The sequence below is a fragment of the Acanthopagrus latus genome, chromosome 21 (genome assembly GCF_904848185.1).
Source record: "Acanthopagrus latus isolate v.2019 chromosome 21, fAcaLat1.1, whole genome shotgun sequence".
Lineage (NCBI taxonomy): Eukaryota > Metazoa > Chordata > Actinopteri > Spariformes > Sparidae > Acanthopagrus > Acanthopagrus latus.
Window position 1 is genome coordinate 27,561,003 of NC_051059.1, and position 20,454 is coordinate 27,581,456.

A 20,454-nucleotide genomic window follows, 5' to 3' on the forward strand; every position below is an offset into this window, starting at 1 on the left:
CACATTTCAAACTGTTGTTCCTGAAACTAAGTCACATCACAGTGGAAACAAAACACAGAAATCTGCTCTGAAGAAGCTGAAACACTGTCAGCTGAGACACTGACCGTCGTGACTGTCTGTGTTGAAGTTCAAACAGTAGGAAGATTGTCATAATATAACGACTATCGTTAAAGTTCAAGTTGACAGGCTTTAAGATGATTACAGAGATAATAAAGAAAATCATGTTCATTTCAACAAAACTTGAGCTGCTGTTCTGAAGGTTTCTGATCAATGCTGTTTACAAGGTCAAGGACTAACATCATTAACTTTTATTTTCAAATCCTCAGTCTTTATTTTCAATCTTTCAGTCTTAAAATCAGCTTCCTCCTTTTACAGTTTCTCTCCGTGAGTCGTTTTTCCTGTCATGTTGAATGTTTCACCTCATCACATCATCAAAGTCCAGAAGCCCGAGATCCCAAACCGACAGTAAAAGACGTTGTTCACCACCACAACACTTCACCTGACCTTATATCATCATGGAGGGAGGAGAGGATGACCGAGGTTTACTTTTTTGTGAACTGCTCCTTTTTTACAACTTCTATATTTTCTGCTGTGATTCTTGCGACATCATCAGGTCTGAACAACACAAACAATCTGAACTGAAAGACATCTCTCAGTTTGAAGAGCTGAAAACTCAACTCTGAAAGCAAAGTGCAGAAGCTAAAATGATAAGAAACAAGTGGGTTACAGGAAGCCTTGTGTGTTCACAGAGTCTGGTTCATCCCCAGCAGGAGCTGAAGAATAATGTGCAGGTCTGCTGATGAATTACAGCCTCATGAATCGAGTGCAGCAGAGCTGAAGAAGAACGAGTGTTTGTGCAGAAAGCAGCTGAGGAGCTGAGGAGCTACACTTTCAGCAGCCTATTTCTGGCTGCATACTAAATCATCCACGTCAGAGCTCGGGCCAGAGACCCCCGAGAGATCTGAGGGAGTCGCACCTGCTCCTGTTCAGAGCTGCTGAGTGAAGGAGCATCGACCAAAGAGCAGGAGACGAACACTAATTGGCCAGTTTGTCTGTTCTGTCTCCGAGCGCTGTGGAGGGACTCGAGCTCGGCTAATTAGCAGATCCGAGGTCGGCTGCCGCTGACGAGACATGTGGACGCCTCCGAGCCGACAGATGAGCAGAGCCGAACAAAGCCAGGAAGGAGAGGCAGGCTGCCGGCTGCTGGCCTTACATAACACCTCGTACCTCCCTGAACCAACGTCCCGCTTCAGTCCAACGTCACGCAATCCAAACAGAACTCAGCACGAAGAGGACTGCATGAGGTTCTGCTTAAAGAAAAACCCATACAAGCTGCAATTCAGTGCAGAACTTCCTTTAGAAACCAGCCATTTAAACAGACACCAACGTCAGCTTTGCTTGGATTTGATTTACTTTTAAAGGAGCATCACTGAAGACTTAGACGGGCCAATAAACTGCTGCGTCTCCTTTTTAAAACTAAGCTGCAGTTTTATTGTGTGAGATGAATCAAAGGGAGACGGCGGTCCACAGGAAGTCCTCCCTGCTGCCTCCCTGCCTGCACAGGCGGATGGATTAAGCTTCTATATTTGTCCAGGCGGCTGGTGAAAGGTCAGAGCTGCACGTCACAGCGCCACAACACAACCAGACCGGACCGCAACACGGCCGGAGAGGGAAAAGGATCCAGACACGCAGCCGGAACTTTCTGCCTTCTGCTGCTTTATATTGTTTACAGCTGCTGTGTGTTTCTGTCTGACTGACATAGACGTACTGTCCCTTTAATATCAGATACAGAAATACAGAAATATAATTCACTCAAACACACAACACATCATTTCTGCCACTAGGTCTCTCTCAAACAGAACAAAACAAGATGTACGAAGTGTGGGATCATGGGAGTTGTTGTCTGATGTGACTCATAATTGTTTACAGACGAGGTTGCATTTAAAGTTTCATTCTCGCCTCGTGGGCGAGCAAATGAAACGCACCGTTAACCTGGTCCATGTGTGAGTTTCTCTAATTGAACATTGTTGAAACTTTCACAATCATTTCAGTTCACAACTTCTACAGATGAGAACAAAGTCCACGATCCAGAATATCTATATGCCTTTAAAGACAGACTGTGGCACTTTCACAGAGACCGCAGACACTCGCGGAAAGTAATTAGTACATTTACTTAAGTACTGCATTCAGGAACAAGATAAACACAATGCAGGACATCTTCGCTTCAGGCTAACTGATGCTTTCACTTCACAGTTTCTGACCGAGCCTGTTTTAACTGCAGAGTTGGTGCTTTCACCTCGACACAAACTGGACCACAGCAGGAAACACATGACTCCAGGTGAGGTGCGAAGTGTAACAACAGTGTTTGTCTCAAACTGTTCATGTTGTTCACCAGCTGATATCACAGGTTTGTCAATGTTTCCTGCAGACACACCGAAACACAGAGCGGATGTCTTTATATGTACACACAGTCGTCGTCATCATCATCATCATCATCATCATCATCATCATCATCATCATCATCATCATCATCATCATCGTCGTCGTCTGACTGTTTCTTTAAGGACAGATAACCCTGAGAGTCAACATACAACATAAACAAGAGGCAAGAGTGTGTGTAGCTTCAGAAGCATGACAAGCATTCAGAGGAGCTGAGTGTGTGTGTGTGTGTGTGTGTGTGTGTGTGTGTGTGAGTGTGTGTGTGTGTGTGAGTGTGTGAGACAGGTGGTGGACTCTCCCCAGCTATCAGACATTCCCACTGGAGGTTTGGCCAGAGTCGAGTTTCTCTTCACACCCACACACACACACTTTACTCAGCAGTTATAACATGTTGTCTTTGCAGGTGCAGTGCCTTGCTCATGGGCACCTCGATATCACCAGCGCTGGTGGCTGCTCAGAGCTGCTCTGATCACAGGTGTGAACTTTATCAACTCTGTGAAACTCCGTCTATCAGCAAATGTTCTACATGAACGTGTTTCTGTGTTTGAGCAGAAACATGGTGTGTGTGTGTCTCAGTGATGGACGGGTTTGTCTGAGAGCAGGGAGGTGATGTCTGATCACAGGTGTCTGATCACAGGTGTCTGATCACAGGTGGTCACTCGGGACAGATGTTAGTGTGAGCAGCCTCATGGATTCACAGACGTGTCTCTGAAATAGAAACGTGGAGAAAACCCAGAAGACACCAGGACTCATCATCACATCAGCAACACTTACAGCACCTGTCAGTAAACCAACAGCCATGATGATGAGGAAGATGAAGAGGAGGTGGTCAAACAGTTTTTCTCTTGGATTAATTCTTGAGAACACTTAAGAACTAATCACACTGAGGGATTATTTTCCAGGACAATTTTCAAGGTGTTCTAGGACTGAACTACGTTATCACACAACTTCAGTTTCCAGGTTTTCTGGGTCAACCTGAGAAAAAAAACATCTTCAGTCCCAACAGGTTAACAGTCTGACAGGTTCTCACACACACACACACACACACAGGCCAACAGAGGCTGCTTTGTCTGTCGACCTGTATACTCCCTGCTGGCAGGTCGGGTCTCCACAGCAACCAGTAAATACAGCAGGTTTCCTCCAATCACAGCGAGGTGACATCACATCACAGCTTTATCAAGATGGGACCATTCAACAGGAAGGGGAGGGGGGGTTAAACCACAGTGAGAACAGAGAGGGGTGTGTCGCTGAGACTGACCCAGACTGCAGATACACACACACACACACACACACACACACACACACACACACACACACACACACTCTAACATGAGAAAACTTCTTTGTTTCCATCAGTAAAGTACCTGGATTCTCTTAGAAAGCAGCAGATGGTTCAAACTGACAGGAAGTGAAGAGAAAACTGCAGATCAAACACTCTGACTACGTCTTCTGACACTTGTTTGTCCATTAAAAGGGTTTTTAGGAGAGTTTTCCATCTTTGATTGAGGCTCTAATGGTCCAGATACACCAACCATCAAAAGAACTTGCAGCGATGGAGGCCGACTGTTGCGTCGCCTCACGTCTCAGCCAAAGAAAAGCTGCACTTGAACGCACCACGGCCGACATCCAGCTAGCTCGTACGTTCAGTGTAATACCTCTCCAAACCAGCAGGTGGAGGTGGTCTGTGTTCATGGTTGACAAAGACCAACCAGAGGACTGCAGGTAAACAAACTGTTGATATGATAAAGCGGTGTTTGTTTTTTACACTCACCCCGACACCCCTGACCATCGGCCAAATCCAATCATCACCTTCAATACAACGTTTGAGAAGCTTGAATTTCCACAAAGACAATTTTGTTGGACACCTGAGTGGTTTAAATTATTCCTCTACAAAGTAAAACAAATCTTCAAACTGTGTCTGTGAGAGGGATTTAAACCCAGTGGAGCCTCGATCACCAGCTCCGACTGAGGTGTTAAATGAGGAGGAAATTACAGTAATTAACAGAAAAACACTGTTTTTATCAAAGCGCTCCATTCAAGCTGAGAAAAACAAAGAGGAGCTGTGAAGAGCGAAGCGTCTGTTCAGAGGATCTGCTGGGAAACAATCTGTCAACACGTTTATCATCGGAGCTTCGTTTCATGTGATCAGCTCTTTAATACTTGTCAAAACTTCATTTCACAGCTGACGAGGGGCAGCGACCTGCTACAACATGACAAAACACCAAAACAAGAGTCTTATTTTAAATGTTAGGAGACACAAACAGATGCTAAAATCATCTGGGTTTATTTGATGTGACATTTTGTTTCATATAAAAACCTTGTTATAGTTAACATTAAATTATTTGATTATTGTATTCTCTCTTTTGTCTCATACATTTACTGTGTTAACCTGCTTTCCTTCCTTATGTAATCTTGTAAAACACTGTGTGACTGTTTTCAAAACATGTTATATGGATCAAGTTCAGATCTTTATTAACTATTATTAATAATTTCATTCTTGTGTCAAACGGATTTGACAGTAAACTAAATCTGTAATCTTCTATCTTCTCTAGGCTGGACGAAACAAAACATCTAAAGACGTCACTTGACTATTTATTATTATTTTCAAATCATACTCCCAATTACATGCTTGATAAATCTGTAATAGGTGGGGATTAGGAAGGAGAAGAGGACTTAGAGGATAAGTGAGTTTACATTTCTGGGTGAACTGCTCCTTTAAGTGTTATTGTCTATAATTCCACCAGAAACAGATCTGATTTAAAGACTAAATGAAAATCTGAGCCGCTCTGTAGAGTTTCATCTCTTGTTAGTTAGTGACGGCTACGTTCTGAGAAACGTGGACAGATAAGAATATAAAGTGCGAGCAGCAGCCGCAGAGAATGAACGAGTGGTTTCCTGCAGCAGCTGACAGAGAGCGAAGGACTCAGACATCAACACTGCTCTGGAAACACACAACACTTCAGCTCTGATCTGCTGCCGACGTCATGGGTTCATTATCTGAAGTCATGAAGTCAGCTGGAGATCCTCAGCAACACTCTGATGGAGGAGACACACACACACACACACACACACACACACACACACACACACAAAACAACTAATAGTTGCAGCTCTGATGCTGAGCCAGTTTTCTGAGCGCTGCAACTAACCATTACTTACAATATCAAAGAATCTGTAGATTGTTTTAGGATTATTTCATTCATCAGTTAATCTATAAAATGTAAACAGAGCTTAAATTGCTTCTTTGTTCAGACAACATCCAAAAACATTCATTCACTGTCACACATGACAAATAACGCAGCTACTGTTTGACATTCTTACTTGAAAAATAACTCAAAATATAATCGATTATCAAAATATTTGGCAATTTTATATTTGTTGGATTGTATTCTTTGTTTTCCCAAACTCATACAAAAGAGGAAGTTGTGGCAGCTCCTTCAGTGGCTGATTGTGTTGATACGGCCTCATATCGATCACAGAGCTCCGAGTTGAATCTTAATTTAAATCATCTGGCAGAATATCAGCTCTGATTTATGTTCCTTGTATTTTCAGTGTCTTCCATCATGGCGGCTCCTCTGTTGTTCAGCCTGGAGCAGCGGCAGTGACACGATTAATATTTAAATACGCTGACTTCAGCAAGAGTCTCTGTATTTGCATCTACAAAGCACATTCTCTCTCTCTCAAGTGTCAATCATGACAGCAGCCTGCATGCAGGGGGCGAGGAGGGGGCGGTCCTCAGGGGTCAAAGGTGAACATCGGTGTCACCTCCTATCAGCCTGACGAGAGCAGCGGTGGACAGACGACACGCTGAAGGACTGACGGAGGTTTGTCTTCACCCACAGAGCAACAGCAACAACTATCAGTTCAACGCTCCATCTGCTCGTGACTGTCCTGTTGTGACACCACAGAACCAAATGGAGGAAAACTGTATCACCCCATAACTCATATTGATCTATATAAGCTGACTGATCACATGAACCTTGAGCCTGAGTCCATGTGTCTGATCTCCACCGAGGATAACGCTCCATAAACCTGCTGATACATCAACTTCACATCTTTACGTTAACACCTTCCTCAATAGGACGCAGGTGAATCCAACCAGCTGCTAACGGCTAACGCAGCTTAAACAATGAAAACTGACCACCACAGTAAATAAGAAACACAGCTGGAGCGCTGACACTGTGACTCCATATAAACATTCATATAAAGTTATTTACAGGAGGATGACACCAGAACAACAAATCCAGAGCTGAACAATGAAGCCAATACTGAAGAACCAAAAGCTACCAGAACAATGCAAGAATAAAAGTGGTTCTGCTGCCGTGTGAGTGAGTGAGGTGGAGCTCAAAACTTTAACTATTCAAATCATTTTCCATAAAAGTCTAAATCTAGAGCTGTACTTCCTGTATGAGCCCAGTGTTGTAAAAGCCCATAAACACGGACATTAAAACAGAGGACTGACATTCAAATGAGTCCGCTCTTTGGGTCGACGCCAAAACTGAAACAAAACAACATGTTTTCAGATTTATCTGCATTCATGTGGCCAACATGGCCGACGGGGGGAAGCCTCCACTTTCCCACCGCCGCCGCCGGCCAGAGCTCTGAAAGGTTAATGAGCTCAGAGGAGCTGCTTTGTTACTGTGTGAGCTTTTATTATGAAAGGGACGATTTACATACAAAAGAAACACACACACACACACACACACACACACACACACACACACACACACACACACACACACACACCTCCTTCAGTATGCAGGAGCTGCCAAGGCCTCTGGGTCAGTCTCAAACACACACCTCTGATGAACAGAGTTTCTGTCAGGACGCCCAGAGCCACACATGTCCTGCCAACACACACACACACACACACACACACACACACACACACACACACACACACACACACACACAAGGGTTGATTAGCCTCCAATTAGCAGTAGCTGTTCTTTTTCTCATGGAAACTCAAGAGTGTGAGAACAGGAGGGTGAATGAGCCCTTGTGTGTGTGTGTGTGTGTGTGTGTGTGTGTGTGTGTGTGTGTGTGTGTGTGTGTGCGTGTGTGTGTGTGTGTGTAGAGAAGTGAGAGCTCTGTGGTTTTTAGTACCCAGCATGCTCTGGGCCTGGGCTCTATGTTTACTTCAGTTTCTGCTCAAACTGGCGTCAGCTTCTAAAAATCAGCTGCAGAGACGAGAAAGTGTTTGCAGTGAAACATGTGAGATGTTTTTATAGTTTAAGGAAACAAAAGCCAGATTGTGAAGATTCATACAGATATTTTAATAAGTATTCACTTCAGAGTTGAGGCTCACTTCCTGAGTATCTGTGTGACTTCTCCTCTCTACACCTGAACTTTCTCCTCCTCACAGCTTCACAACAGCCTCGTTACTTTAGTTTGATGCATCTGAGGTGAATTCTGGATTCTTGTTATTTCCCAACATCAGCAGACTGATGTGGACCAATCAGACGCAGCGAGACGAGACAAAGACGTAAAAGACGTAAGAAGCCGTAAACAGACAGAGAGGGAGGCTGGAATGTGGAGATTTTCTGATTTCCTCTCTTTGTTGCTGCTCAGGACACAACCAAAACCAAAAACAGTGCTGAACTGTGCAGGATTCCCGGGGAACTCCCCAGTGGATGGTTCCTCTCAGGGAGTCCCCAGAGCTGTGAGGTGGAAAACACCTGCTGAACCGTGAATGAGGCTTCACAGAAGAGTTTCAGGTCCAAACTGACCAACACATCACAGTGACGTGAGATGAACATGAGCAGGACGACTGCTGTTTGATAACTTCATGTCCCAGCTCAGATCCTCTCATGAACCACCGGCCCAGAGAGAGATTCAATTAAATCTTTCCTACATCTTTGGTTACACAAACGCTCCTTGTCGCTGCTTTTAATTTGACAGTAGAGCTGAATGCTCCAGTGATGGCGGCACGCCAAGGCTGCTGGGAGGTGACAGGTAACAGGATGATGGATGACCACAGTTAAATACAGAGAGGACGACACCTTCCTCGTTCCATCATGTAACATGACGTTTATCTCATCTACATGAAGGGAACATTTAGTCTCCGACAGAAAAACAACTAGTTTCATTTGCAGAAAAATGTTTTTGTTTTTAGCAGAAACATTTAATTCTGGAAAAAATGGCTAAAAAAGTGAAATATTCTGTTGCACAACAAGAGTGTTAATAATTTTGATTTATTTAAGTCAAAATGAAAACTTAGTTTGGTCTGCATTAGATTTTTTCACTATATAAAGATTAAACTAGTGCTGCCACTAAAGATTATTTCCATTGTCAGTTAATCTGTTGATTATTTTCTCGATTAAGTGATTATTTGTTTAGTTTGGAGAACGTGGCTCAGAGTTTGATAATCAACTGTCTCCTTTAGGTGGAAATATCTCTGCTGCATCCTGGATCTGCTTTAAATTGATCACGCAGGCTGACACAATAATAAATTCATTATGTTTAAAGAACCATTAGAATGAAATTGAGAGTAAAGTAGAGGAGACGTTTGTACAACAGAGGCAGTGATTCTTGGAGGCATCGGCTGTCAGTTCTGCATGAAAACACACATTCATTATCATCTGCCTCAAAATATTACGTCTGCACATCAGGCCACGTTCGAGTGGAAAATGCAATTAGCATAACTTAACCTTCAAACGGGCTGCTTGGCTGAGCGTTACACACTCTAAATGAATGTAAATGTTTTGTGGAGCAGCTGCAGGCAGATTGGGAGCTCTCAATCAGCACCAGGACTTCATCTCATTTTAACAACCACACAGATTCAAACGGAGGCAGTTTTCCTCAGGAAACACTTTCTGTGAGCAGACTGAGGCGCCGCAGGGCCGCGACACAGATAACAACACATCAGGATGTTCCTCACAAACCACACAGGCCAACACAGGAAAACACTCACTGGGATTAAACTTTGTCGTGATGTGATCATGTCATGTGGGAGTTTCCAACTTGTATAGAACATTCATGTCAATGGAACATGACGTGAACAGGTCAGGTCATCAACACGTTGGTACTCCCATGCTTTTTGGATAAGTGTTTAAGATGATACGATATCTGCATTCGATGGCGTCGAATTTTACAATCAGATTCTCAACCCAAGACTGCACAGATGTTATTACAGGTGTTGGTGTGTTCAGGGACTGTTCCTGTACCTGCACTTTAAATCATCTATTATCTATTTTGCCGTCGTATCAAACGAGGCATCAGTGATCGTTTTACTTTATTGTATCGCAGTTTAAGATTCTGGTGTCGTGACGACCTTGATGGAAGTGAAATGTCCTACCAGACTCTGCTTCTTCAGTTTGGGGTTCATCTCTGAGGACTCTGCTGATCCTCTGAGAGAACGAGCTGATGAAGCTGCTGATGGAGGAAGCTCGCTGTGCTGCGTCTGATCCAACCTTCCTGACTGCCGTCCTCGCCGGGCCGCTGCCTGTCCCGGGCTCAGACATGGACCTGAGGTAGGGGAAAATCCTGCGCAGAGTGCCGGGCCTGGCCGGGCCCTCGTGACCTGTGGAGGACTCACCTCCACTCCGGTCATGTGAGATGGTGCTGAACCTCGGGAGGCTGCGCAGCCGCCGGTGAAGAGACTCCCTGTTCTGTCCATTGCCCTTAGGGGCGGCCATCTTGGCTGCCCTTGGTGCCAGGCAGGCAGATGTCCTCCACTTGTATCTGTCCAATGGCTGCTCAGAAGCGGGCTGGATGTCGGATCTCTGCCAAGACTTCCTGTAATGGTGCCAGCGGTGCGAGGCCTGACAGGGACCCTGGACCGGACTCTCGCAGCCCTCGGGGGGAGTTCTACCTCCATTCATGGTCCAGCACACACCGACTTCCTCCAGGCAGCAACAGCAAGCAGACGGAGGCCTCCAAAATGGCCGAAACAGCTGGTTTGCTGACAGCTGTGCTCCAACGCGAACATACCACCTTAAGAAGACATTTCTGTTGAGAGTGCGAGCGCCGTGGCGTCGTCAGGTCAAGTTTGTCTTCATGTCGACGGCGAGTTAGAGCTTCTGTCTCGCTCTTTCTCAACAGGCTGGCGACTGTCTTCCTGGGAGGAAGTGAGACGTCAGATGAAGAAGAAGTTTCTTTAAAGCTCGGCCAATCAGGGTTCACCAAACCCCGAAGCAGCAGACTGTGGTTTCCCCAGTGAAACTGAAACTGCACTCACTTCAGTGTGTCAGTCAGTTGTTTGTCCTTATTAGCTTACAGTCTGTGTTTCCTGGATCCATCTGGATTCTTGATTGAAGAAAGCCTGATTGTCCGGCTTGTTTTTAATTCATCTTCATTACTTTATCATATTCAAGCTTTACGTTCTACGTAACAGACAGTAAATATAGAGGTACTGCAGTCTTAGTTCAGTTTCAAATAAGCTAATAACTCATGTCAACCATCAAGGAATAGTTCTTGGACATGTGGCTCATGATAAAAACTCTCTGGAGCCAACAGAAATCTAGAGCCGACAGATAAATATCTATAGAAAGACTGATTATCAGATTGTGGTTTGTGGGTCTGTGAGTCGTTTCTGTCACATTGCAGATAAAATAAACAGATTTGATTGCGGTGCAGCACGTCCACACGACACACACCTTTTTGGTAAAACGTCACAATTTGTGGCTTATAATCAAAAACTAATCTGTAAAGTAACTAAATGTATGAAATAAATGTGGCGGAGACGAAATATAAAGCAGCAGAAAACACTCAGCACACACAGCACCTGGAAACTGTACTTAGTTACATTCCATCACTGGGTGTTCAAAATTTTGAAACCAAAATGTTCATTTTCACTGCAAATATCAGTTATCAATCTCCTTGATTTCTAATAATTAGGATCAATATCAGCCCAGAGAAAGCCGCATCTGTGGACCCTGAAATATATCGGTTGGTCAACGATGCTCAGGTGATCTATAGTTGAAAAGTTAAAGTATAAAGTTAAACAGTGCAGTATTCTGCCGCTCACGTATTTTGTCTTTGATAACCACATTTGAGGGATCATTGTAATAATTGTGTATATTGGATGAAATATTGATATGGTAAGTTTTTACTTTTGATCGGGCTCCAAAGTATTGTGACAGTATAAATTCAACAGATAATCATATTGTCCCAGCTCTGAAAACACCAAGTGGTTTGATGTTGTTTGCAACTTGACATAAAGAAAAGAATCTGGTGAAGACTGTGGGAGTTGGTGCAAAGCTACAGATTCAGAATACGATCACATGACGAACTTTAACTTCTTAAAATCCTCTGAAGAATCTTCTGGATTTCCAACATTGTTCCACTCTGATGTACTGTAGATTTATCACATACTGTGTCACGTTGTTCCAGCTTTTCATTGAAGCTTTATTATAAAACCTAAACTACATGCACAGTTGCACAGCATGAGTCTGTGCTGACCGACAGCAGTGGCTGAGTGGGGATCAGGAGGTTAACTCGGTGCTCTCAGGCCTCTGGGGCCTGATCAGTATTCATAGATGTTAAAGAATGACCCCTCCTCCCTCTGCAGGGCCCGAGGCCTCTCAGTTCAGGCAGGAAACAGAGCGCTGTCCCACCGGGAGGCAACATGGACGCCCCTGGATTTGTCAACTACAGGTTGGGTTATAAAACTCATCTTCATGAGCCCTGAGGGGCGACGGATATTCAACTGCATATGGTTTAACATGGAGAAACACTCAGCAGCAGCAGGAGGAGCAGGAGGAGGAGAAAGAGGAGGACAAAGAGGAGGAGGAGAAAGAGGAGGAGAAAGAGGAGGAGGAGAAGGAGGAGGAGGAGGAGAAAGAGGAGGAGGAGAAGGAGGAGGAGGAGGAGGAGAAAGAGGAGGAGGAGAAGGAGGAGGAGAAGGAGGAGGCAGGATGCAAACATCCCCACAGGACTCACTCATGTGATTCGTATGGAAACGAGGAGGTTTGTTGTTCAGACGACACTTTACATGTGAGGCTGTCAGACTGAGTCACGCAGGAAATAAAATATCAAGATCTCAACAAGTGTAAGCAGCAACTGAGGGTCAAAGGTCAGAGCAGCAGGAAATACAACAACAAACACTTGATATCTTGACAGATATTATGATCATAATTAGAACTTAATACTAATTTACTGTAAAAACATGGTGATGGAGGTCTGTATCCAGGACGTCTCTGCAGCTCCACAGTACATCATTATAATGTTGTTTGTACTTTGCAGCGCCTGTGATCTGGATATCGAACATTTTAAATAACATTTCCGTCTATTGTGCAGATAAAATACAGAACATCTGAAACAAGCTGTAAAATGACTTCAGAGACGTTCTCTGTGTGAAACAACCCTCTAATGTTCCCAGTAAACCTTCTCCTCCTTCCTGTAAGGAGTGCAGGCTTTAAAAGACGCGCTGCCCTGAGTGACCCACATGTCAGTAATTATTGGATAACGAAGCGGCTGGTGTCCAGGACGCCGCTGCATGTAGGTCAGAGCTAAGACACGGCGGGCTAAGCCGAGGAGTCGTGGACGGAGCCAAGTCCTCCTCCAACGACTGCCGGCACACAGCAGGGACGGAGACTCGCTTCATTCAGTCATCACAGTTTATCAGAGACCTCCAGAAAAGGCTCAAAATAAAAAACTGATCATTTCAACTTTGCTGCCAAAGCAAAGAAATAAATCAAATATTGAATTCTGTAAATTCTATCTCACAATTTTTTAATAGTTTTATATTTACAGAAGCTACAAAACAAGATGCTCTTGTTGACAGGAGGATGAGCTGAACCCAGGGGAAACAGGAAACAGGAAGCTGGGAAGGACACACACACACACACACACACACACACACACACAGAGGAATAATCTTTGACAAAAATCTTATCTCCACTTTTCGAGCTCCTTCCGGAGCTTTTAACTGCATCTCCATCAGCCTCAGCAGACGGAGTTTATAAGTTTCATGTTGGGGATAATCGTGACTCCTCTCATGAACGACTGTAACGAGCTGACGTACAGTCGATATTGGTGTGTCATTTATTTTGACTTGTCTTGCACACTGTGTCTCCACAATAACCAGTCAATCAGATGTGTATAGATAAAGATCGACAGGCTGGATCATCCCAAAATGTATTCATCATTTATTCATGATTTATAATTTCTTAAAGGTTCTTTGTCTATTTGTCTGTGATGAAAAATATGTTTTTCCTAACGAGATGTCAGGCGTAAGTGACTCTTGTTTGTTTCAGTCATTTAAAAAGTTTCCTCATTTCTACATTGATGATTATTGGGATAATATTGTGAATGTGGATTATGTTGGACAGAGTGATGCTGACTGAAGGCAGCAGGAAGCATCGACTCCACACAGAGCAGACGACAGACATCATGGCTCTCAGATCAGCTGACTGCCGTCACACCTGCAGCTTCACCTGGAAGTCTGTTCCAGTCAGGAAGTCCAACAGTTTTATTTCCGAGACGCTCTCTGCTCCTCTATACTGCCACCAGTCGTCTGAAGCTTTTTTACCTCCCCACAGTTCAGGTTAGAGATCATCTATGACATTTTAAACTCACGTGTAGAACTGATGTTCAGGGAGATGATTCTGACTAAAATGTGGAATCTAAATCATTTCCTGGCATTAAGCCCAGACAGGAGATGAAACAAACATTCCTGCTCCTGAAAATCGCTGTGAGCACTAAAAGGAAACAACAGGAGGAGACAAACAGGAGCAGAGAGAGGAAGTTAATCAGGTGGAAACCCTGAGGACGCCGCATCAGAACACAGCCACCAAACTCAGGAGGAGGTTCAATCCTAAAATGTCCCGGCCCTGCTGCTCCATTAGACGCCACTCGGTCCACTTCTCATCTCCATCCTGCCGGAAACCAGCAGCGGCCTCCGGCTAAAAATAACCAGCGGCCGTAAAGAGACCAATAAATCAGCCTGGATACCAGCAGAGGGAGGGACACGGCCCTCAGGAATCCGGGATAAATCTCCCACAAGTCTCTGCTGGAGGGCGACCGATCCGAGGACAGACGACGCTTCCAGAAAACAGTCAGGAAGTTCAAACTGAGCAGAGGTCAGTGTGAAGAACATGAAGGACTCCAAACAGCTCGAGACAGAAAGCTGCCAAGACATCAGCGCTACAGGAGACAGAGCTGAAGCCTGAGTGTGTCTGATCCAAACACACCTGCAGCTGACAGCTATCTGCATGATCAACTCATCTCACTTTTACTTTCTCCACGTACGCCACGAATGTTGAAAACAAATAGTCCAAAAATTCTTAAATAAAGACCTTTTTACTGATCCAGCTGTTGAAGATACTCAGAGCTTCAGCAGAGCTGTGTTACATGATTCACACTGCTTTTTGTGTACAAACGGGTTTTTGTGAGCTCTGACTGAGGCAGCGATCAGTTCCCTCTCAGTCTGTCTCCCACACACACACACACACACACACTCACACCTTTCTTTAACTGATGCAATAAATCTGCTCTGTGGTTTTCTTCTACAACATAAGTGAGGCTCGTTAAGATCGTCACTGTGATTCTGACACTGCACAACAAACAGTTGTAAACGTGGTGTGAACACGTCGACTCGCTCTCCGTCAGACAACAGCAGCGTTTACAGGACGGCTACACTTCAATCATCTCATCCAATTTACAATTACAACTGAGATGCTTTAATCTTCAGCCGCTCACCACCACTGATCCACTTCTGCTCTGTGTTTACAGCCACCTGGAGTAATCGGATTACTTCCTGCTGATATCTGACAACGCAGGCAAACAGGAGAACTGGATCAGACATTAAACAAGAAGAAACCTGAAGCACACAAGCCGTCTTAACCTGATAAAAACTCAATAATGTACGACACATTTTGTATATTATCGTTGTGTTTTTTATTGACCTCATGATGATTAACAACACAACATCACTCACAGCTCCCTGTTCGCTGTATCGACACCGCATGATCAACATTTAATACGGTAACTTCTTCTGTTCTGCCTCCATCAGGACACACGTGTCTCCACTGACTCATTAAATCAATATTTATAGTTCCTCATGCGGATTAACATCATGTTCGTCATGTGTTTCCGTCTCGTTAGCCGACTGCTTCACAAAATGTGACTGCAGATCAGTTTGTGTAGCAGCGAGTGAACAGAGAAACAGTGAAGAAGACGCGATGACCAGCTCACCCAGAAGAGTTCAGTTCCAGTTCATGTCATGAAAACATTACATTACATTATCAGTATTTAACAATTTGTCAAAATAGCACATTTTTGGTACTTTGCAATGGCTGTAATATCACACTTAGTGGTTTTATTGTATCTGTAGATATTTGTATTGTGTTGACTTCAAGGTTTTCTATCTTTGCATGATACATGTTGAGCCTGTTTTTCATTGGGTCCAGGAAAGGTGCAACTTACAGCTCAGAATCGTTTGGTTCTCGCAAAGTAAATTAGAGCCAACAAATATATCTGTTGACCCATAAAAACTCTTTTGGAGAGATCATATTGCAGGAAAAGATGTTTATGATAATATATGATCATTACATTCCCAGTGAAGTTTACTGCTCCAGTGCACTGATTCAGTTGAGACCATGATGTTTATTTTCTTAACATGTAAAATATGCTGGCCCTGTTCCACATTTCTGATTACCACAACTTACATGTTTATCAGTATCATTATCAGCCACAGAAATCCAGTATCGGTCTGTACTTGATGATGTCATCTTCTCTGTGGACTAAATATTTATCTGAGCTTCTTGGTAAGAGACATTAATACATTTCTTTTTTACTTTCCAAACAAACATTTCTGAAGGCGACTGTCTCATCAGTCATCAGTGGTCAAAAATAAAACCTGCAGCAGCCTGAGCAGAATGCAGACCTGATCACTGTGATCCCAGTGGATCCCTGAAATAAAAAGGAACCCCTCCCGTGTTTTTCCACCGTGTGTCCTGAAATAGACATCAACTTATTTCTGTCCAGAGAAGCTCGACTTTGTTTCAGAGGGGAAATCCTGTCTCAACGCCCCCATCGTCCTGATAACAGCCGGGCCTGGAAGGAACTTTCCATTTCCTCCTGTGATCAGCCTCCATTGTCCTGCAGACCAGCACATGGACCTGAACCCACTGACATCATCTACCTGTTAACAGTAGCAATGTGCAGATTAGTCGACTAGTAGACTGAATATTACTGCCCTCACTAGTCGGAACCAGAAGGAGTACTCAGTGCAACTTATCATTTTATGAATGTCTATTTAATATTTACTTAATTTGCACTGAAATGTCAAACATTGCTTCATAAAAACAAACATCTGCTACTCGTGTTAACAACAAAGTCAACTCCTGCTGACTTCTCTCCGTGATACCCATTGAGCCTGTTTTTCATTGGTTTCCTGCAATGTGCAAGTTACAGCTTGTACTGGTTTGGTTTTTGGATCTGTGTGTATTTTGCAAGGTTCTGACATATTTCTTTTTTTTTTTTTTTGAGGAAATTATTGACCTGAGCCGAGAACACCTTTCTCAGCTGCTTCGGCATACTGATGCTTAAAGTTGCTCTGGGAAAATATATAAATAACTATTTAATCTTATTTTGAGGCGCATTTTGAATCAGAGAGAAATTTAAACAATTTTCAAATAGATGGATTATAACAAGGTCTGACAGAATAAGCAGAACTTTGTAGCAGCAGAAACATAAATCGTCTGTTTTCCAGGTTGGGAACGACTGAACAAAAAGTTTCTGTTTTTCAGAATCAAGATGCTTCCAGCTGTTTTCATTATTGTACTGAGGGGGAATGGTGTACAATTTAAAGACTCTTGAAGCTAAATTAAGACATTTTAAGAACTTTAAAGGCTGTTTAACAGCTCAAATAAATCCCGAATCTGCAGCAGACGCTGTGTGGAGTGAATATCTGCTTCTGTCACACATGCAGCCACACAGAAAACATGAAGCACACGTCAGTCTGGCTTCAGTCCAGCAGCAATCTCAGGTGTGAATTGGACTCAAGACAACAAACTCCCACAATCCCCATCCAATATGACGGCTGAAAACCTCAGCGTGCAGCGTCTCATCCTGCCGTCAGTTCAAGCACCTGAAGGCTGCCGGACAGATGGAGGGAAACCTTCCATCCTGACCTCTGACCCTCAGCAGGAAGCTGGAGCCTCTTCAGAGCTCATTCAAACAGGAACAGACGGATGCAGCACGTCTTATATTGACACACATGATCACAGATTAATCACTCAATCACCTCTTACATAATAAATGAATGCTGCTTGCAGCCCTACAGCATCTCGACATGATACAATCATTATCAATCACGTATCAACTATTAAATTAATCGCCAGCTATTTCAACAAGCAACTGATTAGTTAAGTACCTTTTAAATTAAGTATTCTTTTAGGAAAATAAAAGTCTAAATTCTCCAATTCCAGCTTGTTACAGGTGAATCTTTTCTTGTTTTATTCCCCCTGTATGACGGTAAACTGACAAATGAAAAGGAACTTTTCAAGACTCACACTCGCCGAATGAAAACATAAAATGTGAATGTGAATTGAGTTTTGTTGGTGGAGAGTTAACACCGTCTCTAAATTCTCTGTTAATATGATAAATGTGAGTACGTTCTGCTGTCTAATCAATTAAACGAGAGAGTAATTGCCAGTGAAGATGATTGTTTGTTATCTCAATAAATCTCAACACATTGACCCTTTCCTGTCCTGGTCAGGTGGTCTGTCTCACACCTCATATTCAATCTGACAGAACACGTCACGCTCAGGATTAAATCAGTCAGAAGATGAAAGTATAAAACATATGTCGTCATGTGACTGAACCTACTTAACATCTGAATGATGACTGCACACGCTCAGCAGGGGGGTGAGGAGAAAAAGGGTGAATCCTGTGTCTGCGGTCAGCTTTAATAGGCTTATATAAAGCTGCCTTTCTCTGGATAAAACTCTTTGTCGATGCCTCCAGTGAGCCGACAGAGACGGATTAAAACAACAGCAACAGGCTCAGAGTCACTCTGTGCACTGGAGATCAGCGGGCTGATTGTCAAAGCTGGAGGTGATCATAGATTCAGCCAGAAGCTCAAACTCAGAGGAGTTCTTTCTCTTTTGGTGGAGCTAGGCTAGCAGTTTCCCTCTGCTTCCAGTATTTGTGCTAAGCTAGGCTAAACACATCCTGGAGCGTTCTCTACAATCCGTGTGACACATCTGACTCTGATCAAAGCTGGAGAGAGCTTCAGATTATCACCACAGGACGAACATCTAGATGGTGACGGTGGATTTTTAAAGGCTGATTAAATAACGATAGTTTATCATAAAACCAGATAATCTGTCTCATACCACTGCACTGCAAAATCACTAATTATAACAAATTCAAAAATGCATCATTCTCAGTCAAACTGTCATTTAAATACAAGTATCAGCCCAGAATTTTTATAGATATGCATCCCTCTCTGACCTCACCTGTTACTGCAGCACGACATCATCCAGGATGTAAGACCACACCTGTTCCTGGTGCTAGCAAGAACGCAGTGTTTGTACAGTTTACTTCACTGTCGTTGTGACGACAGATACGCAAGTTTCAGCCGTGATGACTTTCAAAGATTGTAAAATCTTGTCTGTCAGAGCGAAGAAAACTTTAAATGTATTTAAATCGTATTTCATCCCAACACAAAAACTAAGTCTGAATTACAGCTCATAAAAATCAAACCAAGATAAAATAGTCTTAATGTGAACATGGAACAGTGTCTCCGGCATCACAACCAGCCGACACATTCAGTCCAAACCCCAACCAGAACTATCAGCATCCTCCAGGTGAGCAGGACTTCTGGAAACTCTGAAAACTTTCTCTTTATAGAAGGAAGATAATCAAATAACTCCTCACAGAATTATAATCAAATCTTCTTGTCTTGTTTTTCTCTGTCAGCATGCAAAAGCACTCATCTTTTATAGCCCAATTTAATTTAATTGCACACCGTCCCCTGTCCCCTTAATACTCTTTACCTCTATGTCACTTTATATTTTTAATATCACTTTATATTTTTATACAGTTGTACAAAACATTTTTATAACATTTTTTATTCCACATTTTTATTTCTACTGTTTCTTTGATATTGTATGTATGTTCAATGTTTGTTATTGCTACTGGATGCTTGAATTTCCTCCGGGATCAATAAAGTATCTATCTATCTATCTATCTATCTATCTATCTATCTATCTATCTATCTATCTATCTATCTATCTATCTATCTATCTATTCTTATGAAGTCTTAAAATCCAGAAGCATGAAGGGATGTATTGTTCAAAATAAAAAATAAACAAAGATAACCATGAACCTCACCCTCCTGCAGTAAATCAGACATGATGAGCTCATCTCTGACCTGCTGCTGATGCAGGAAGCTGACCTCAGCCTCTGACTCAACACTGGCAGCTAAATAAAGTATGAATGTGACTGAACACACCTCATGTGTACGTCTGTACGCAGTGAGGAGGTCCTGAAGGCACCGCGGCACCAGCCATTGTTGAATCTATCTGAGGTATGTGAGCCGTGGACGGCAGCGAGGATCTGATGCCAGAGCCGGAGTCCAGCCGGGTGAGATCACCGGCACAAACCGGCTGCTGACATCACACTCTGCCAACGCCGAGGGAGGGAGGCAGAGCAAACATCCTGACAGAGTCCTGCTTCCACAGATACCAGCGCTGCGTTCAGGGTGCGTGGGAACAAAGTACAATAACTTCCTTGGATGTTACTGAGCGCAGGTGAAGTTTTTCCAGACTTGATTTTCTGCTCTCGGAGAAACGTTTTAGACCAGAGAAGATCATTTAAATCACATATAAACCTGAAGTCCTGTTTCACTCTCTGGCTCACACAACTCGCTGACAGGATCTGTTAATTAGACCTGAAACAAGTAGTCAACTAACTGATCGACAGAGACACCCAGCAATTATTCTTCTAGATGATTTATTGTTTTGGTCACTTTTCAGCTAAAAATAGCAGGTATCTGTCTGTGAGGGAGCCTCACGTCATCAGTTATGACTCATGACATGTCACTGAGAGTTCATTTACTCTCTG

At 43.3% G+C, this 20,454-nt stretch overlaps 1 protein-coding gene across 5 annotated transcripts in view; it reads right to left on the minus strand.

The window, feature by feature from the left end:
* The window catches only part of rasal2 (RAS protein activator like 2), an 83,078-nt gene that overhangs the window by 60,884 nt on the left and 1,740 nt on the right, over positions 1–20,454 (minus strand). For 3 of the 5 annotated variants that reach the window (XR_005072024.1, XR_005072025.1, XM_037082943.1), the window contains exon 1: positions 9,737–10,477. The exons of 1 other annotated variant lie outside the window; for it this stretch is intronic. Coding sequence is in view for 2 of the 4 variants with exons in the window: in XM_037082943.1 (XP_036938838.1) it covers positions 9,737–10,262 (526 nt within the window). In the remaining 2 variants the exon portion in view is untranslated. Of the gene's footprint in view, positions 1–9,736; positions 10,479–20,454 lie in introns of those variants that run through there. One more of the 5 variants, XM_037082944.1, reaches the window with a different exon arrangement.